The sequence below is a fragment of the Peromyscus californicus genome, unplaced genomic scaffold (genome assembly GCF_007827085.1).
Source record: "Peromyscus californicus insignis strain IS unplaced genomic scaffold, ASM782708v3 Scaffold_11__1_contigs__length_118956290, whole genome shotgun sequence".
NCBI classification, from domain to species: domain Eukaryota; kingdom Metazoa; phylum Chordata; class Mammalia; order Rodentia; family Cricetidae; genus Peromyscus; species Peromyscus californicus.
The window spans coordinates 38,815,544-38,836,964 of record NW_026294402.1 but is presented as its reverse complement, the minus strand read 5'-3'; the positions used below and the strand labels follow the sequence as shown (position 1 = coordinate 38,836,964).

Below are 21,421 nucleotides of genomic sequence, written 5' to 3'. Positions count from 1 at the left end.
TAGGCTTGGTGGTACACACCTCTCATGCCACAGGCAGAGGCAGGCAGATCAGAATTCAAGGCCAGCCTGGTCCTGACAGCCATAGACAGTCTCTCTATGCAGAGAAAAGATTCTGTCTCAAAAATCAAACAAAAAACAGAGTGCTTGTATGTGTATACAAAGAAAGTAACAGAGGAAAAGGAGATCTCAAAGAGCTATAATAGTCTTGAAACAAAGAGCCAGACACAGTAGCTCACGCCTGTAATCCAGTGGGCAGGAGGGGCAGGAGGTGAAGACCAGTTTGACTTATATAAGAGCCTGTGTGAAAAAAAAATCACACCAACAACTCCAAGGACAGAGTATATAGCATATGCTATTTTCAGGCCAGTAAAGCCAGGAAAAAAACTGAACACCGGACTGGAGATGTAGTGACTGAAGGCATGGTTAGCCATTTGTAAGGTCTTTGGTTCAATGCTCAGTACAAAAACCCAAACAAACAAAAAAACCCAAAACACAAAAACCCAAACAAGCCGGGCAGTGGTGGCGCACGCCTTTAATCCCAGCACTCGGGAGGCAGAGCCAGGCGGATCTCTGTGAGTTCGAGGCCAGCCTGGACTACCAAGTGAGTTCCAGGAAAGGCGCAAAGCTACACAGAGAAACCCTGTCTCGAAAAACCAAAAAAACAAAAACAAAACAAAACAAAAAAAAAACCCAAACAAAGAAAACAACAAAAAACAAAACCCAAAGCAAGAAAAAAATTGTAGATTAGACAGCTTCTCCTTACTTGAAATAGAAATATAGCAGTAACCTAAAAACATTTATCCCTGGGTCCTAGGAGGCACTTATTTTTTATTTTATCAACCTCCAGTGTCTTTCCCAACTTCTTCGTCCTGAATCATGTTCAACTGAAGACGCATCACTGAAGCGAAACTTCATTTTCTTGTTTTGGTTTTTCAAGACAGGGTTTCTCCATGTTATAGCCTGGCTGTCCTGAATCTCGCTCTGTAGACCAGGCTGGCCCTGAACTCACAGAGATCCACCAGCCTCTGCGTCCCAGCGCTGGGATTAAAGGATGCGCCCCCACTGCTCCCCTCACTTTCACTTTTGAACTTACTGTGTCATGTACGTTTTCAATAACCACAACAAAAATAGTACTTATTACCTGGGACACAGTAAAGGATAACCAAGTGACTGAAAACTAAGCACACACATAGAAATTGAAAGGGAAATAGGCACAAATTAAGACAGAACCCACTGTTCAGCTACAGATCCCCTACAAACAACCTGCTCACAAACTTGTCACTTAATGAGCTCTAAGTTTGACAAGAGTATTGTAAGACAAGGTGGTTAGAAAGCGTTCATGTAAAAATAAACTTAAAAAAATTTAAATTATGTGTGTATGTGTGTCTGTGTGTGTGTGTCCCTGCAGAAGAGAGTGTCCAAGTCCCTGGAGGTGGAGTTATAGGCAGTTATGAGTCACTGAGGTAGATACTGGGAACCCAACTGAGGTCCACTGCAAGAGCAAGTGCTCTTAATAATTAACCATCTCTCTCCAGCTCCATAAAAACCAAGGTTTTTAAAATTCAGAAAAAAAATTCTCTATAATTTTCTTAAGGCAAATATCTATGTTAATAATCTAGTAATTAAATTTAAAAAATGGTGGCGGCGGACGCCTTTAATGCCAGCACTCAGGAGATAGAGGCAGTCAGATCTCTGTGAGTTCGAGGCCAGCCTGGTCTACAGAGTGAGTTCCAGGAAAGCCAGAGCTGTTACACAGAGAAACCCTGTCTCAAAAGAAAAAACAACAACAACAACAAAAACTATGTTCTACCACCCTCAAAACTGACATTACAAGTCAGCTAACTACGTAAAACACTCTCATTTCTTATCCCCAAGCTTCATATAATGGCTCAACATCATTGCACTTCAGAGACAAACAGCCTTGGTCATGAAACACTAGAAAAGACAAGGTTACTAAAAAAAAGTGGAAGCTAGACATATTTAGGCATAGAACCCTTCACATTTGGGAGAAAAGAAACTTGTTTTCCTTACAAAAGCTTCTTTTCCCTTACTCATCTCAAAAAGTCAAAGCGTGAGAAACACTCAGTGCCCCCTGATTTGTTTCTTTCATATGGATTCTCTCAGTCTGTAGTCCTGGCTGGTCTCAAACTCTTGGGGAGCCTCTTGCCTCAGCGTCTTGAGTACTAAGATTACAGGCATGAGCTGCCAAACTCAGTGAAATATTTCAAAGACAATGTTTTAGAAAATTGTATTTTGTTTCAGAGCCTTTAGCCTCACCCCAACCCCTGACAATTCCTAGAGTAAATTAAGAGTTTATTTTATAACTTAACTGGCTCAGAAAAGTCAGGAAGAGCCCTTGCTGTACAAGCCTGCTGACCCATCCCTGGATCCCAGGAGGAAAGCAGAGGTCAACACCTGAAAGCTGTGCTCTGACCTCCACCCACTGCTGTGGATGTGCCCCCCCCACCCCCCCACCTCCTTCCCCACATTTTCAAAATGTGCTGGAAAGTCAAAGAATTGAGCCTGCTCAATGGTTCTGGAGCTCCAAATTCAAAATATTGTTTTTGAATAAAAGGCCAAATATAGTAATTTGCTAATTATACCAAATATATTTTATATTATCTAAATGGAGAATAACCATCTCTATATGGCTTTTGGAGGGGAGGGAGCAAAGGGTCGCTTGTAGCCAAGGCTGGCCTCTTAACCTGCTACATAGCACAAAACGACCCTAAAATTCTGATCCTCCTTATCTCCATTTCTCAGCAAGTGAGTCAGTCATCTTGCTCAGTTTATTTGGTGCTAAGGATCAAACCCAGGGCTCCAAGCAGGCTGAGCAGGCACCCTACTGAGTCACAGCCCAGGAGAGAGAGAGAGAGAGAGAGAGAGAGAGAGAGAGAGAGAGAGAGAGAGAGAGAGAGAGAGAGAAAGAAATATATACACATGACCACTTTTTAAAGTAAAGCTCAAGGACAGTTTGTTAAATTTAAACACAAACCCCGAGTAGGCCAGCTGTGAACTTCAGCAACTACTGGGAGAAAGAAGGAAAAGGGCCATGGAATTTAAAAAGTCAGCCACAGGGGGAACAGAGAGGCTTCAGAGAAAAGTGGAAGCCAGGTGGTGGTGCACGCCTTTAATCCCAGCACTCCAGAGGCAGGCGGATCTCGAGTTCAAGGCGGATCTCGGAGTCTACAGAGCAAGTTCCAGACAACCAGGGCTACGTAGAGAAACCCTGTCTCGAACTCTCCCTATCCACAAGGATACAGAACGAAGAAAAATGGTAAATTATGCTCTTCTGAGTAATTCAGAAAAGTGAGAAAAAAAAATTTTTTTTTTTTCTGGAGCTAAGGACCAAACCCAGGGCCTTGTGCTTGCTAGGCAAGCGCTCTACCACTGAGCTAAATCTGTAACCCCGAGAAATAATTTTAAATGATAGCTTTTCTTCAAGCTCTTCTACAAAAAAAAGGGAAGAGCCCCTTTCAAAACACAGAAAGTTTTCATTAATCATTACTAAAATAAAAATTAAATCATATCTTAAATGATGACAGATCACTTGTGTAGTATTTCTGAGAACACAAATACTGAATAGTTCTGTTTTTTTTTTTTTTTTTTTTTTGGTTTTTCGAGACAGGGTCTCTCTGTGTAGCTTTGCGCCTTTCCTGGATCTCGCTCTGTAGACCAGGCTGTCCTCGAACTCACAGAGATCCGCCTCGCTCTGCCTCCCGAGTGCTGGGATTAAAGGAATGCGCCACCACTGCCGGCTCTGTTTCTTAAAAGCAGATTTTTATCTTTTGCATGTGTAACCCTGCTGACTTGAGTCCCATACCCAAAACATGTCCTCTGATTTCCATGTGTGCCATGGAAAGTATCCACACACACTCACTCTCACAAACACACAAATAAAAATTTTAGAAATTAAAAATAAAAAGATTAGCCAGGTGGCGGCGGCGGCGGCGGCGGCGGCGGCGCACGTCTTTAATACCAGTGCTCAGGAGGGAGGGGCAGGTGGATCTCTGTGAGTTCTAGGCCAGCCTGGTCTACAGAGCGTGATCCAGGCAGGTTCCAAAGCTACACAGAGAAACCTTGTGTCCAAAAAATAAAATAAAATAAAAAGAAATACAATGTCCAGTGAGACAAGGCTGGCTGGGGTGGGTCAAAGTTCTTGCCTTTTGACTTTGAGCATACATGGAAAGAGCCATCTCCTAAAGGCTGCCTTTTGACCTGCACATGTATGTCATGGCAGCCATATGCTCACATTCACAATAATAAATGAAATTAGAAAAAAAACCATGAGCTATCCTTTAGCATAATATACCATGCCACCATAAAAAAAGACAGAATTCCTACTCATACTTGTTGATAAAGGCTAAGAAACAGAATTCATGGGGGTGGGCATGGAGATGTGGCATGGTGGTGGTGGTGTAAATCTTTAATCCCAGCACTGAGGCAGAAGCAGGAGGATCTCCGAGTTTATGGCCATACATGCCAAAACCCTAGGTGGGGGTGGCTTTTCTTCACTTGACACACAGTGCCTGGTGCACACAAGGAAAGCATTCATCACTGAGCTCTACCAATAGGCTTTTCTTTAAGACAGTTGTTATGTTACTATGTACCCTAGGCTATCATGAAATCATGAAACCCAGGCTACTACGTTTACAAGGGCACACACCTCCACAGCCCACTATCAGGAGTATTTCTAGCAAACCCTAAAAGCTAAAAAAAAAAAAAAAAAAAAAGTTACTCATGGTGGTTCAAAACTTTAATCCCAGTACTCAGGAGGCAGAGATAGGAGGACTGCCATGAGCTTGAGGTACCCTGGGCTATTAAGACACTAACTATCTCAACAACAACAACAACAACAAAAAACCCAAAATGCTGAAAAAAAAAAATGTCCAGTGACAAGTGTCCTGTTCAAAGTGATAAAACAGAGTAAGGAAAGTCCATTCACCTCTCTCGTTTGGAATTAAACTGCAACGGACAGTTAAATATATTTAAACTACATACTTATATGTTAGAAGGAAATACGGAACCTCAAATTTTTAGAACTAAAACCAAACAAAAGCCAGGAAAATACAGAGTCACAACCATTGATATATGCCTATATCAATTACCAAAAGAAATAGCTCTATGGTTTTAAAATTATTACAGAATAAGTCACAAACAGCCATGACTTCCATCCCCTACCATATTTTTTTTTCTTTCTTTTAGAGACAGGATCACATGTAGCCCAGCTGGCCTCCTGATGTAGCTGTGGATGGCTGTGAACTTCTGATCCTCTTGAGTGTTAGGATTGCAAGCATGTACCACTAGACCTGGCTGACAGTGTCAGGCCACCCGGTTTATGTGACACTGGTCATAAACCCAAGGCTTTTCAGACATGCTAGGCAAGCCCCCTACATCCTAGTCCTTAATGGTATATTTTCTACCTACAATCCAAGTCACAGGCATCAGATGATAATGCTTTCGGTTTAGTTTCACAGACAGCATTAATGTCTGCTTACTATACACAGCAGTCAACAAGAAAAGCCGTGAATTTGGCCTCCTTATGTAGCTGTGGATGACTGTGAACTTCTGATCCTCTTGAGAGTTGGGATTGCCTTCTGGTCTTAATGCCTTCTTCCTGCTTTGAGTTTATTTTGTTAATCTTCTGTTGTATCAGAAGCTGCCATTATTACCACAGGCTGCAGTTGTTTTTTTTTTTTTTTTGGTTTTTCGAGACAGGGTTTCTCTGTGTAGCTTTGCGCCTTTCCTGGAACTCACTTGGTAGCCCAGGCTGGCCTCGAACTCACAGAGATCCGCCTGGCTCTGCCTCCCGAGTGCTGGGATTAAAGGCGTGCGCCACCACTTTTTTTTAATGCTGTGGAATCAAGTAGTGTGTGGGTAGCCTGTTAAAAACTGCAGCCTGCCGGGCGGTGGTGGCGCACGCCTTTAATCCCAGCACTCGGGAGGCAGAGCCAGGCGGATCTCTGTGAGTTCGAGGCCAGCCTGGGCTACCAAGTGAGTTCCAGGAAAGGCGCAAAGCTACACAGAGAAACCCTGTCTCGAAAAACCAAAAACAACACTAAGACTGAGGTTGGGGATATAACCCATTCCCCACATTGCAAAAACACAAATAAAAAGTTAAGATAGTTGGTATTGACGGTTTCTCAATGCCTGGCTACAAAGTTCTTTAAAGGGTATGCATTGGGGGCTGGAGAAATGGCCCAGCGATTAAGAGTACTGACTACTCTCCCAGAGGACTAGGACTCAATTCCCAGCATCCCCATGGCAGCTCACAACCGTCTGTAACTTCAGTTCCAGGGGACCCGACACCCGTGGCAAAACACCAGTGCACATAAAATATAAATAAACAAACAAATGAAGTTTTATGAGTTTATCTTCTCCTTCATCTTGAGTTCCTGATATTCCTTAAGTTAGAACCTGTTAGTGTTCTATTGCTACAATTGAAGAATAGTACAATTCCCAATTCTCTAATATTAAGAGATGCTTCAGAATAGAGTAGCATCCACAAAGTTCAAAATGCCCATCTATCTGCATTTGGAGTAAATGCTTCCTCTTAAATCCTGATTAAGAATCTTAACTTCGACGGGCAGTGGTGGCACATGCCTTTAATCCCAGCACTCGGGAGGCAGAGGCAGGTGGATCTTTGTGAGTTCGAGGCCAGTCTGGTCTACAGAGCAAGATCCAGGAAAAGGCGCAAAGCTACACAGAGAAAGCCTGTCTCAAAAAACCAAAACCAAAACAAAACAAACAAAAAAAAAAAAGAATCTTAACTTCAGCTAGGTATTAGTCCCAGCACTTGGGAGACAGAGGCAAGAGGATCTCTCTGAGTTCGAGGCCAGCCTGGTCTACAGAGCAAGTTCCAGGACAGGCTCCAAAGCTACACAGAGAAACCTTGTCTCGAGAAAAAAAAAAAAAAAAAAAAAAAAAAGAACCAAAACCAAACCAAAAAGAGAAACATATCCAAACTTGTTATAGTGACAACAATAAAGAAATGCTGGACTTGAAGACAGAGAATTTGATTCTTTAGCCCTTATTTCAACCCAGGATTAGCTCAAGTAACAACTCACTAAAGGATTCAGAAGGCTGTAATCATATTGTATAAGCTATTCAGCCTTGTCAGACCTAGTTGACAAAATAATCCAACTTTCTTGACCTAGTATGGAATTCTGATGCTAACAGTAAGAAGTTTCCATTTCCCTCTCAATCATGGACCATCATTTCTTTGCCTTGTTGGATAAATTCAGGGTGTGAATATTAGTTTAGTGATAGTGTTTAACTGACATGACCAAGCACAAGGACCTGAGTTTGAATCCCCCAAACCCACATAAAAGCCAGGCCAGGTATGATAGTCCCTATTTGTAATTCCTTAACTCTATGGTGAGATGAGAGGTGGAGACAGAGAATCCTCAAGGTCCAGCTAGCCTGGCATATACAGCAATTAGGGGGAGGGGGAAGGACACAGGAGACCCTCTGCCTTAAAGTAAAAGACAAGGACCAACACCCAAAATTGTTCTCTGATCTCCACATATCACATCACATCTCATCTCATCTCTCTTTTCTTCTCTCTCTCTCTCTCTCTCTCACACACACACACACACACACTCAGAATCTCAAAGTTAGTGCAGAGCTAGCTGGAGCAGATTCCCAGGCCCTCCCAAGGAGTATGCTCGACCTTTAAAATAAAATCACTCTCTGGACACAGGCTCAGAGTGAGCACCCATCACAGATGGCTGCTACATCTAGAGAAGACAGTTTCATATGCCTCATTCTCCAACAATCTTACAGCCAATTCCTAACTAAATTCCATCTCTCAAAAATGGTTCAGGAGGTCAGACAGCTGTAGTGAACACCTTCAATCTCAACACTCAGGAGGCAGAGGCAGACTGAGCTCTGAGTTTGAGAACACCTGGTCTACAGAATGAGTTCCAAGATAGCCAAAGCTATCCTGGAGAGAAACCCAGTCCCGAAAAAGTGAAAAACAAAACCAACACAACACCACCACAAAGCCAGGTGTGACAGCACGGTCTTGTACCTCCTAAGGAGGCAGGACAAACAGGTCCCCGGCGTTCACTGATAACCAGTCTGGCCTACTTGGTGACTCTAAAACCTGTCTCAAACATCAACACAAAACGGGTAGATGGTAAGTGATGAGTAACACCCAAGTCTGCCCTCTGGCCTGTGCATACACACACACACACACACACACACACACACACACACACACACACACACACACACAACAGAAAGTTTATCTGAGAATTGATAACTCCTACCTGGAATCCCAGTACTTGGGAGGATAAGCCAAGAGGATTGCTACAATTTCAAGGACAACCTGGGTTATACAGTGAATTCCAGGCCAGCACAGGCTACAGAGTAAGGCCCTGTCTTCAAGCACACACAGAACAGCAATAAGAAAACCAGTAACGGGGTGGGGGGTGGGAACCAACCCACAATTCAAATATAGACAGCTTAAACATCTAATCTAAAAGGCTTTAATATTTGGGGGGAAGATATCCATTAAATGGCTTAGTGGTTAAGAACACTTGCTGCTCCTGCAGGGGACCCAGGTTGGGTTCTCAGAATCCATAGAATCTCCAACTCCAGTTTCAAGGAATCTGACACTGTCTTCTGATCCCTGGGACCAGGCCTGAGCATGGTGTACATACCCAGGGCCCCGGCAACGTCACACACATAAAATAAATAAATCAAAAAAAAAAAAAAAAAAATCATGTCCTTTAAAACTATACTCTTGGGGCTGGAGAGATAGCTCAGTGGTTAAGAGTTCTTTTAGAGAAACCAGGTTTAATTCCCAGCACCCACATGGCAGCTCACGACTAGCTGGCTATAACTCAGTTCCAGGGGATCCAGAGCCATCTTCTAGCCTTAGCCAGCACCAGGTGCATACACACAGTGTGCACTTACATACATGCAGGCAAAACACTCACATACATAAAATTTAAAAAAACTTTGAAAAATGAAACAACTGCAGTCTTAAATACTAGAAAAAGATGATCATTCATTTTAAGAAAGGAAAACGAGAAAATGGGATAACAGCTGAGCACAGTGTTACACACCTTTAATCCCAGCAGAAGCAGGCAGATCTGAGTTTGAGGCCAGCCTAGTCTACAGAATGAGTTCTAGTATAGCCAGGACTACACACACACAAAACCTGTCTTGAAAAGCAGAAATAAGAAAAGGAGTAAGGAATGAATATGGGTAGGTAGGAACGAGGCCCAGTGGTCCATGCCTTCAATTCTAACACTTGGGCAGGCAGGAGGGTCTTCAGTTAAAAGTTAGTTTATCTCTACAGCAAGATTCTGTATAAAGAAAAATGAACAGTAGAAGGCAGCCCATTTATTGTATGGCTGGACTCCTGTATTAGGTGATCTGCAAATTTCTTTTTGGATCTAGAATTCTCATATTGCTTTCTTAATTCTGAATGATTCTAAGAATCACTATTTTATGCTTTCCATAGATGCTAGGTTTGATCCTCGGTACTGCATAAATTGGGTGTAAAGTTTACGGTTATTCTTGGCTGCATAGGGAGTTCAAAGTCAGAAGTAAACAAGGCCCCTTTTTGTCTAATAATAAATTAATATCTCACACACACAGGCACACATGCAGGCAGGTGCTCGCATCAGGTGTGGTGGTCTACAGTTTTAATCCCAGAACCCAGGAGGCAGAGGCAGCTGGATCTCTAAATTCAAGGCTAGCCTAGTCTACATAACAAGGACAGCCAGGAATACACAGGGAGACCCTGTCTCAAACCACAAAGAAGCCACACCCTGTTGGGTGATATTTTGTTTGTATTCTGAAAAATAAAGCTTACCTGGAGATCAGAGATGGAGCTAGCCACTAGTTAACTATAGAGGCAGGTGGTGGTGGCTCACGCCTTTGATCCCAGCACTTGGGAGGCTCAGGCCTTTAACCTCAGGAGGTGGAAACAAGAATATAAGGCCCTCCTCCCCCAGTTGGGTCAGACGACTCGTAGAGATAAGTCTCTAGTGGCTGTTGCTCTGCTTCTCTGATCTTTCAGCCCAATATGACTCTGTTTTTTGATGGTCTTAGACAACCCTGTGAAACGGTTATTCGACACCCCCCCCCCCCCTCCAAAAGGGGCATCACCCATAGGTTAAAAACCACTATCTTAGAAGATCATTTCTAGGCTGTCCTATCTTCCTTGATATATAATATGAAAATGCAAACAACTCCAATTAAAAAGGTACCCACTGTGTAATTTTAAAATTATCTGTTCTTAGCCAGCTGTGATGGCACAGACCTTTAATCTTAGCTCTTTGGAGGCAGAGGCAAGTGGATCTCTGAATTCAAGGCCAGCCTGGTCTTACAGTAGAGTTCCAGGACAGCCAGGGCTATACACAGAAACCCTGTCTTGAAAAACTAAAAAAGAATCAGTACTTCATAGATTCCAAGGTCAGAGCATAATAAGCATAAGATAAATAATTCTAATTATCATGTTACACCAAAAGGAACCGCTCAATAAAAATGAAGAGTTTATCACAAATACATGTATGAACCACCCTGAAAGAGTGAAATTTGTAACAACTGAGACGCAAAAACATGCTTTTAAAGAAAATCATGAGTCCACACAAATATACATGAAGCAGGAAGGAGAAAGGCTAGTAGTAAATCTCAGTGGTAGAGTGCCTGGCTAGTGTGACCAAGGTCCTCAGTTCAACTCCTAACATCACAAACCCCAAATACTCTTTTAAAGGCACATATAAGAGCAAGTTCTTCTTTATATGGGCCAAATGTGGAAGGATTGCTTGAGCTGAAACTTACTACACAAAACTCAGTACAACCCAGACTGATGAGATCACGAGTAAGGATGGTAATTAGGAAAATACAATAATCAAGAAAGTTTGATAAAGACAATGATAATTTGTTTGGTCTTTAAATATTCTCTAGAATGTTGACTAGGAGGGGGCAAAAAGTAGTTGTCATCATTCATTATGGATTAAAAAAAAAATCAGACAACACTTGGACAAAATAATCCAAATTAATGACATCACCCATCAGACTATATGCACCTTCAAATTCGATACCCTGAGAAACCTGTAACACAAGTTTTGCAGTATTTTTGCTGAGAAAGCATGACTTGAGCCTAATCACAGGGACCCATCAGAGATGTCTGTTTAAAAAAATAAATCACCGGGCGGTGGTGGCGCACGCCTTTAATCCCAGCACTCAGGAGGCAGAGGCAGGCGGATCTCTGTGAGTTCGAGGCCAGCCTGGACTACCAAGTGAGTTCCAGGACAGGCGCAAAGCTACACAGAGAAACCCTATCTCGAAAAACCAAAAAAATAAAATAAAATAAAATAAAAAAATAAATAGAAGAGACTGGAGATGTAGCTCAATTGGTAGAGTGCTCTCCAAGCATGCACAAAACCCTGACTTCGATTCCCAGAACTATATAAATACAATATAAAGTTTTACAAGCCTATAACCCTAACTTTCTTGTACAGAAGGATTAGAAGTTTAAGGTTACTCTTGGCTACACAGAGTTTGAGGTCAGCCTGGGATACATGAGACCCTGTCTAAAAAACAACAGGGCCAGTAGATAAATGTATTTGATGCTAAGTGCAACAACCTGAATATGATCCCCAGTTCCTACTTAGAAAAAGAGACCTGACTGCTGTAAGTTGTCCTCTGACCTCCACACATCTGTGCGCACGCTCTTAAAGACACACACACAATGTTAAATCAAAAGCTAGGGGCTGAACAGACAGGGCTATTCCAGAAGAGCCCTGGTTTGATTCCCAGAGTCCACATGGCAGTTCACAATCACTTTTAACTCCAGTTCCAGGGGATCCAACACCCTTGCCTGGTCTCCTCAGGCACTGCATGCACACGGTATACAGATATACATGCAAGCAAAACACTCATACACATAAAATAAAATTAAATAGGCTGAGCATGGTGGCCCATGCCTTTGATCCCAGCCTGGTCTACAGAGAGAGTTCTAGGACAGCCAAGCCTATTACACAGAGAAACCTTGTCTCAAGAAAACAAAAAAATAAATTTAAATTCACCAAACAATAACAAAAAAGCTCTCTTTCTCTCACACACACATCATCCCTATTTTTAGGAAACATATACCAAGAGACTCACAAGTAAAGGGAAGTGATTCTATAATTTAACCTGTACAAGTTCGAGAAAGGGGCTAGAGAGATGGCTCAGAAGTTAAGAGCACTGGCTGCTCTTCCAGAGGACTTGGGTTCAATTCCCAGCACCCACATGGCAGCTCACACCTGTCTGTAACTCTCTCTATTTACATATATATGTATATATGAAGTTCAAGAAAAGGCTGAGAGTGCTGATGTTTGCCTGTAATCCTAGACTTGGGAGGCTGAGGCAAGAAACAAGAGCTCAAAAGCCAGCTTCAGCTACACTTCTAATTTAAGACTAGTATGGACTAGATGAAACCCTGCCTAAAAAAAGTTCAGAAAAATACTGTACATGTATACACACACACACACACAATCACACTATTCCCACAGGTCAAAAAAAATCAAGTAGGGGCTAGAGAGATGGCTCAATAGTTAAGAGTATTGGTTAGGCTTCCAGGGGACTCATTTAAATTCCTAGCACGCATATGGTGGCTCAACCATCTTTAACTCCAGTTCTAGGAGTTCTGAGGCCCCCTTCTTGCTTCTGCAGGTACTAGACATATATGCAGACAAAACACCCATATGTATAACTTTTGTTTGTTTATCAAGACAGGGTCTCTGTAGTCCTGGCTGTCATGGAACTCACTCTAGACCATGTTGGCCTTGAACTCACAGAGATCTAGCTGCCTCTGCCTCCCGAGTTCTGGGATTAAAGGCATGTGCCACCACCGCCCAGTTATAAAATGAGTATTTTAAAAAATGTTTGTTGAAGTGTATAACGCATGATACATAACTTTCATGTAACAAAAAGGGTAAACATACCTGAATAGGAGAGGGCTTTTCCCAGCCCATTTCAAAAATTCCCATTAGCAACTCCCGTTTTAAACAGTAATCTTCAAACTCATTTCCTTTTGTGGAGGTCACATCCTAATCAAACAAACCAATAAAAGAAAATACAATGCTGGTTCTTTCATAGTTAGCATGCTTTAAAAAAAAGTGCCTGATGGACCTGAACCTTTTATCTACTTCATCTTACAAATACATATATTTGTATAACTCAACAAATACACACCACTTAAAAATGGAGCTTTGGGAAAAGCCATCTATGACCACTGTCTAAGGCAGAATATTCCTACATAAATAACATTCAATTAATTACAAGATATAAAATCAAATCCTAGTTCTCCTACTCACTAGCTAATAGTATCTTGGCTATGTCTGGGTTTCTGAAGCAAAGAGCTTTGATATTTGTGGCCAGTAATTGTTTTGAGGCTATTCTATATGGATCCAGAGGTGATAACAAAAAAATACCTCTTAGCTATTGTTAAATGTTCCCTTGGTTACAAAAATCACCCTTGGTTGAGAATATTGGGATAGAAGAACTCTGAATGCCTGTTCTTACACATTCATATACAGTGGATACAATACCTAGTCTGAATATCTCACTGAGAGGCTGAGGAAAAAAACTTAGAAAACTAGGCTAAGATAAGCAGTTGGAAGGTGGGGAAGGGGTAGTGCCCAGCTTTAATCCCAGCACTCAGGAGGCAGAGGCAGGTGGATCTCTCTGAGTTCAAGGCCAGCCTGGTCCACAGAGCAAGCTCCAGGAAAGCCAGGGCTACACAGAGAAGCCCTGTCTCAAAAAAACAAAAACCAAACCAAACAAAAACAGAGATATGAATATGCACACATATACATATACACATTACTTTTAATATATGCAACACCTTATTATTACATAATCCCAAAGACTGGTAGGAATTTTTTTTTTAATCAATCTACCTATTAACTACAGTTTCAACCATTTCAAACTGCTTTAAGATTAAATTTATACAGCCTATGCTACATAGTGAAATCCTATTTGAAAAGCCTGAAGATGCTCAAAAAAATCTATCTGCTGGACTGTTGGGACATGCTTAACTAGACTCTCGGCACTAAGGAGACGGAGGTAAGAGAACCCAGAGTTTGCAGTAAGTCTGGACTATATAGGACACTATCTCAAAATAAAACAAAATACAAGAAAAGGACTAAACACATGGTGTCATTTCATGTAACTACTTTACTTCTAACTGTCCCATTCTCCCATTTTTGAATTCTACAACCCAACTTACCGAAGTTTTGATTCTTAGATCCTTTGGAGGGAGTTTTAAAGTCTTTTTCCAGTCATCACCAGGTCTAGAGAGAATATAGTAAACATAAAGTTATCACAATTCATAGCTTCCTCCTTAATGCAAATGTTTATTTCAAATAGTACCGCCCCTCTAAAAAGCACAGTAAGTTTAATACACTCCTGTACTTAATTAACAAGAGCATTAACGAACATGCTCTTTGGGAAATCATCTAAGGGGGATGACCTTACAAACAGAAGGGTTGAGAGCATCCATCCTCCTATGATTAGAAGTGTGTTTGTCAAAACATGTTTTATTTGCTCTACTGGTATTTTAAAAAATTTTAATTAGCCACAAACATTTAACACCTAGATTTCATGAAAAGGCTCAGTTTCTGGATTTTCTTGAAAAACTGCCAAATCCACAACAGTTCAGGGAGACACACCTTGGCAATAATGTTTCAAGTTCTTGTATGGTAACAGTTCGGCAGAACTTAGTAACTATAACCTTTTCTTTTTCCTTCTTTATTTAATCATAAGAAATTGAACCCCAGTCCTTGGAAAAGCCAGGGAGTTCCCAGTGGGCAACCTAGTAACCAGAACTGAAAATCAACAGGTGCTGCTTTTCGACAGTAAGTACCTTCTAATTCAGCACAGTACCCTCCATCACCCAAGCTTGTAACTTCTGCTAACTAGCTGATTCTTGTTAAAACCAAGAGTGTCTGTAGTCCCAGCTACTCAGGAGAATGAGGCAGAGAGACCACCTGAGCCTGGAAGTTCCAGGCTAGTCTGAACAACAGGAAGACCTTGACTCAAAATGCGAAAGCACAAAGTCCTAACATTTCTAACAGATGTAGTCTTGATTCTATTTCTTATCCTTCTGTGATGTGTCACCAATTACTTCCCCAACCCTCTATTCTCTCACACACAAACTAATAATTTTATCAGTAATTTATATAATGATGAAATGATGACACACACCAGGTGATTCCAGCATTTGGGAGGTGGAAGTAGGAGGTTTAGGAGTTCAAGGTTACCCCTGGCTACATAGTTACTTGGAGGCCAGTCTGGGCTACATGAAGTGCTATCTCAAAAAAAGCAAGTTAGGTAATTTATGTAAAACAGTCAGCACTAACACAATAAGAACTTAGCTTGATTTATCTAATGCTAGAGCCCACACAAAGAGCAAACAGTATAACACAGGTACTTTTCTTTTAATTTAAATAAAAGCCTGCTATATAGCCCACATTGGCCTTGAACTCATGATCCTCTGCTTCTGCAGACTGAACTTTCGAAGCAAAAACACCAGATAACCTAGTAAAATAGCTTGCCACAGTCAAACTCAACAATGCATGATATGTAAGATATAACACAAAAACTGGCCCACAAATTACACTCAAATATATCTTAAAAGTGAGAATGCAAAATGAGGAAAGAGGTGACACAGGTAAGTACTGAAGAGTTCTGAAACAGCTGACAAAAATCAGAATACTTCCAAGAGATAACACACTTAGAAAGTGCCAGAAGAAAACTATTCTCTCAAATCAAAAATTGTAAGTGAACAATACTTTCATAATGAAGTACATATCTGCCCTTAGAAACTGAAAGGAGCCTAAATTTTCCTATTTTTGTTAAAATAAACTTCATTTATAAAATATTCTCATTTCTATACTAGTTAAAACTAATCCCACTGTGCCACTAATTCCAGCACTTGGGAGGCAAAGGCAGGCAGATCTCTGAGTTCCAGGCCAGCCTGGTCTACAAACAGAGTTCCAGGTTAAAGGTTACGTAGTGTGGTCCTGTATCAAAACAACAAAACAGTGGGAATTCTTAGAGACCAACAGTAAATCACACAGCAATAAGTTATACATTCTAGTAGCCGGGGCCAGGGAAGACTACTTTTCCCAGAAAGATCCATAATACAGTTCAAATTCAGTATAGTGACACACACCTATAATCCCAGCATTCAATCAGGGCAGGGCTACAGAGACCCCATCTCAAAAACAAAACAAACAAAAAACAAAAACACAAGTCAATAAACCAAGTATCACTTACTATATGAAGATTTGTAAATGTTAAACCATTTTACGTAGGTCTGTATTTTTAACAGAAGCCCAACTTCCATTGGGGTGCAGTTTTAAATGTTAATTCCTTATAAATCAATCTTTAGAATGACAGCCCCCCCTCCCCCCCAAATAAAGGGTTTCTCTGTGTAGCTCTTGCTTTCCTGGAACTTGCTCTGTAGACCAGGCTGGCCTAGAACTCACAGAGATCTGCCTGCCTCTGCTTCCCGAGTGCTACAATTAAAGGTATGTGGTGCTGCCGCTGCCGCCACCACCCCATCCCACTTCCCCCACCCCCAGTGAGACTCTGGTCTTAAAAAATAAGTCTGAGGCTGGGTGGTGGTGGCGCACACCTTTAATCCCAGCACTCGGGAGGCAGAGCCATGTGGATCTCTGTGAGTTCGAGGCCAGCCTGGGCTACAGAGTGAGTTCCAGGACAGGCTCCAAAGCTACACAGAGAAACCTTGTCTCAAAAAAAAAAAAAAAAAAAAAAAAAAAAAAAAAAAAAAAAAAAAAAAAACCTTTAAATTTGCTTTTGGGGGGGGGGGGGGCGCTGGTTAAGAGCGCTGGCCTAGGTTCAATTCCCAGCACCCACCAGGAGGCTCCCTACCATCTGCAACTCCAGTTTCAGTAGAGACGTATATGCAGCAAAATGCCCATGCACATACAATTTCAAAACAAAAAAATTGTGCTACTTTAAACAAATTTTATTTTTCAAACTTTCAAATAGCCTCTCTAACTGTTGTATAAAGTAGGGCAAGTTGCAGTGGTAACATTAGAAGCCAAAAAGGGGGGAAAAAAAAAAGAGGTGTGGTGGTGGTTCACACCTGTAACCCTAGTACTTGGGAGACTGACACAGGAAGATTGCCACAACTTCCAGGTCAGCCTGGGCTACAGAGTAAGCCTGTCTCAAAAAACCAGAATGGAATCATTTTATTCACATTTAAACAAACAGCACATTTATTTCTAAACATAGTAATTTATAGATGCCTACGTTCATCACTTGCTCAGTTAATTATGGCAGAAATACATTATTCTATTACAAATACCTACTGGCCATAACAAAGTTATCCGCCCTCCATCTGCAATCAAAATGGTTAATTTAAGGCATGAGGCAGTCAACAACAAAAATACACAGAAACTGTAGGTCTCCAAGCTTTGCTTCTAACACTTACTTGATAGTGGCGGTCATGCTCTGTGCTTGCTGCTGGGTGCCATTATTGATTGTGTTGGTGTTTTTCAACTGGTTCATCTGTTGCTGTGTAGGTGTGCCCCCTCCTCCAGGGCCACCACTGGGCTTCACAGGGCCCCTCAGCTGACCATTCTGACTGGACAGACCCATTATAACAGGGTTCTCTGTTCTGGCTGTGCTCATGCTTTGTTAACTGCAAAGGTGTCTCTTTCAAACTTCAAAACTTTTCAAAGTCAGTAGAGAAACTGTAATAACAGTTTATGAAGCTCTCCAAAATGAAGAGATAAATAAGTCTTGCTCAATATATGAGTCCTTTATTGCAATTTCAGGCAAGCACCTGTGAGTCTCTGAATGGTAAGCAGCAGGAGTTAACTTGCTCTCATGCACCGGATCAACGTTTTTTTAAGCCCTCTAACAAGCTTGAATTATATCTGAATTCACTCACTCCAATCTGAAACAAAGAAAAAAAAATTAAATTAGCAAACAGCCAAGTCAGGGTGAAAAGCTGTTTCCTTTTAAAGAACTTCTAACAGTCACACGTAGACCAAATCACTAGTTGAGATAGGAAAGACAGAGTGAGAAACTGCCTTAAAAACCCAGTCTACAAGGATTCCAACCTCACACATTTAAAATTTTGAGATCAAAGAAACCTAGAGAAAATGAAGCAGAAAGATACTAAGGATAAAATTCAAATTCACTGTCAAATAACAATCTGGTCTTCAATCTCCTTTGATGAATTCTCTCCAAGTACTACCACCTCCAAAAATCATTACATTTAATTATATTAAGACTTGAAACTCAATTTATTTAATGTAAATTTGAACAAGGCAAGACAATTCACTAACATTTAATTTCTGACAGCAACCGAGATCTTAAATGAGAAAACTGTTTCAAACAATACAAAAAGATTTATCAGTTTCAACCACAGAAGCTGTCTTTTTAATTAAGTTTTTGTCCTTATCAAAATAAATGAAGCAGTCAAAAGATCTGTATGGAGCAATCTACATGTCAAAAATCTTTTGCTTGAAAAACTAAGACCCCCTCTAACTACAAAAAAACAAAAACAAAAAAACACAAAAACCAACCAAACAAACAAAAACCCTCAAACTAAAAACTGTTAGTGTTGCCTTTCAACAACATTTTTCAGAAAGTATATCCTAATTTAAAATAACATTGTTAAAAAAAAAAAAGAAATTTCCTGTAGTTAAGGGGGCAACCCCAGGGGGGTTAAACAAAATTGTAACTTTAATAAAATTCTCCCAAATACCCAGAGTAGTAAGTCTAATTAACAGTTATTTTAAGAAAGAGTTGGTCAACCTCCTCTATTTTAAACTGTTCCCCAAATGGAATTCTCAAGATTTAGTAAATAAAAAATTGCCAAGGACCAGAACACAAGCCCAACTTCTTTGGTTTTATCTTGTAACTCCCTTACATTTTACCCTCTTCCTAAACACTAGCTTAATCGGTGCTGGTTATTTTATTTTTTTTTTGCCATACACCAATGTATCCCACATCCAAAATTATAAAGTCAAAAGATATCTCAAGTTTTGTTAGCAAATACTGGTTGCTAAAACGAAACAAAAAACTTTATACTTGCTCACAAATGTGGCTTATCACATGAAGTTGTTTATTTGTTCTGTTAACAGGTATTTTCTGTATTGACAGGTTCATATTATGATCAACAGTATCAGGTACGTCCAACAGGAAAGCTTACCCGTTTGCAAAGTGCTAAGAGGATGAAGGGGGCAATCTCTGAATACTAAAGGACACCATCATTACTGTCAATCATGCACAGTAAGACCTCCTATTGCCTTAAATCCAAAGTGAGACTGCTCCCTTCTTAAAATGACACCTGCACGCAGCTTTACATCTCAGGGGAGAAAATATTCTTCCTACCTTTCCCAATTTAGATTTGCAAGTTATATTCCCACATTAAAAAAAAAAAAATCCACGAAGGCACGTAGCCTTAGTTGGGAGGAGCCACTGGCGGAGTTAATTACAGCACTTCCCAGACCGAGGTTAGCAATTGACAGTTTCACACCCAAGACAGTATCATCAGCTCCAACGAGGGCTTTTGTTTGCAAATGCAGCGCAATTTCTCAAAGCCTCAGCAGGAAGTTAGGGTTATTCTGAAGGAAAAGGGGGCTATGGAAAAGGGAAGAGCCAAGCCAAGGATTGGAGTCCGGGAACCGTAGGGCAGTAATTCCTCGCCCCCTCCCCCAACCCCACTCTTCAAATCCAGTTCTCCCCCATCAAAACGCAGAAGGGTCTGGTGCCCTGCAATCCTATCTGCGCCACAAGAGCCGGAACCAGCTCCGCGAGTAGGAAACAATAGGGACTCCCCTCGGAAAGCCCGGAAGAGAACCCCCAAACTGGAAAAAAGCCTCTCCTTTCCTCTACGTCTCCCTAAAGCCCCCCGTTCCCACCGACCTGCAAGGCCTACTTGCAGCCGAGGAGCTGCGGGTCCTCTCCTAGGCCGGTCTCTGGACAGCACAGCCCTGCCGCCCCCCACAGGGCAGCCGAGTCCCGGCCGCGGCCGCTCCATCCCCTCTCCCGTGGCCGCACGGCTGGCCCCGGGCACTCGGCCGCTCCTCCTCCAGACCGGGCCGCACACAATTCCTCGGCTCCACTCCTCTCCGCCTCCCCCGCTCCACTCAGCGGCCGCCCGCCCGCCCGCCCGTCCTCCCGGGGCCCGGCCTGGGCCTCGGGCCTCCGCCCCAAGCGTACCCCGACGCCCGCCCGAGGGGGCTCCCCGCGACCTTCAGGGCCCTGCCGACCCCGACCACACCGCCTCACCCCACGCCCCGCGGCTCGGGCCCGAGTCCTACCACCGAGGCCACTCCCGCTCCGCACCCTCGGTCCTTTATTGTTGACTCGAAGCTCCCAAAATGGCGGCGGCTCCTTCCTCCTCGGAAACCTCCGCCCGCCCCCACCCGGCCCCTCGCCGCGCCGCCCCGCCCCCCGCCGCCGCCGCCGCCCGCCGCCGCCACCCCGCGCTACCTCGGCCGCGGCCCCGTGTGTCGGCGCCCCCGAAGTCGCCGCGGGGCTGAGCCGACTCTGCTCCTCTGCCCCCTCCCTCGCTCGCCGCCGTCGCCGTCGCCTCCCTCCCTCCTTCCTTCCTTCCCAGCCTCTCCGCATGGCGGCGGCCGCGGCTCCTCCTCCCTACAAGATGGCGAGGGCTCGGCCGCTGCAGCCGCCGCCGCTGCCGCCGCCGCGGCGTCACGGCTTCCTAGGTGCGGCGGACGAGGGTCGGGAGAGACCCTTCTCTGCCGGGGCCGAGCTCAGGGACACATGGGGCTGCCTTCTGGGAGGGACGGACGGACGGACGGACGGACGGGGAGGCCTTGCCTGCAGAGCGGAGGAGACACAGTTGGGGCGTAAATGGTGGCCGGGGACAGTCGTCCTTGTCGTCGTCCCTCCAAAGCTGGCTCGCGGGTCGGGGCCGGAGGGAGGTCTGCTGACTCCCGACCAGGGACGCGCTCCGAGGGCAGCCTGCGCGGGCTCGGGGCCGGGAAGCTGACCTGAGATGGCCGGGAGGCTGGCTGCTGCGAGGCCAGGGCGCACCCTCCAACCCAGGGACGCGCGGAAGTGGGACCGGCGGGGCCCACGCTGTTGGGGACGCTGCAGGAAGGGGCACCGGCCCCGAGCCCGCTCCCGGGAACAGCGGGAGCCGGGAGCGCGCCCTCGGTCGTGGGCTACTTAAGCCCAGAGTGCAGGCGAGGTGGCCCTTTGTTCCTGCCCGCAGTGACACTCTTCTAGAAAGAAGGGCAGCCCGCCTCTACCAGCGAGGACTCACTTGTGGAAATGGGAAACCCGTAGCTTCTCCTGTCTGACCCTCACTGCAGAGATGCTTGTGCGTTTGGGTCTATGGTTTTCAGATCCTAAGGTCTTAACAGAAAAAAAGCCGTCTTGTTCCAAGTAAAACAAGCATTTA

General features: G+C 43.3%; 1 protein-coding gene across 5 annotated transcripts in view; it reads right to left on the bottom strand.

Moving 5' to 3' along the window:
- Ddx6 (DEAD-box helicase 6) overlaps window positions 1–20,609 on the bottom strand; it is a 39,611-nt gene extending 19,002 nt beyond the window's left edge. The window contains exons 1-4 of one of the 5 annotated variants that reach the window (XM_052758182.1): window positions 20,488–20,609; window positions 17,471–17,938; window positions 14,237–14,300; window positions 12,951–13,055 (exon numbers count right to left, since the gene is read on the bottom strand). In XM_052758182.1, coding sequence (XP_052614142.1) covers window positions 12,951–13,055; window positions 14,237–14,300; window positions 17,471–17,670 — 369 coding nt within the window. In that variant the 5' untranslated portion in view covers window positions 17,671–17,938; window positions 20,488–20,609. Of the gene's footprint in view, window positions 1–12,950; window positions 13,056–14,236; window positions 14,301–17,470; window positions 17,939–19,917; window positions 20,035–20,283; window positions 20,426–20,487 lie in introns of those variants that run through there. The other 4 variants (XM_052758174.1, XM_052758200.1, XM_052758191.1 and 1 more) reach the window with 4 other exon arrangements.
- Window positions 20,610–21,421: the final 812 nt, after the last annotated feature.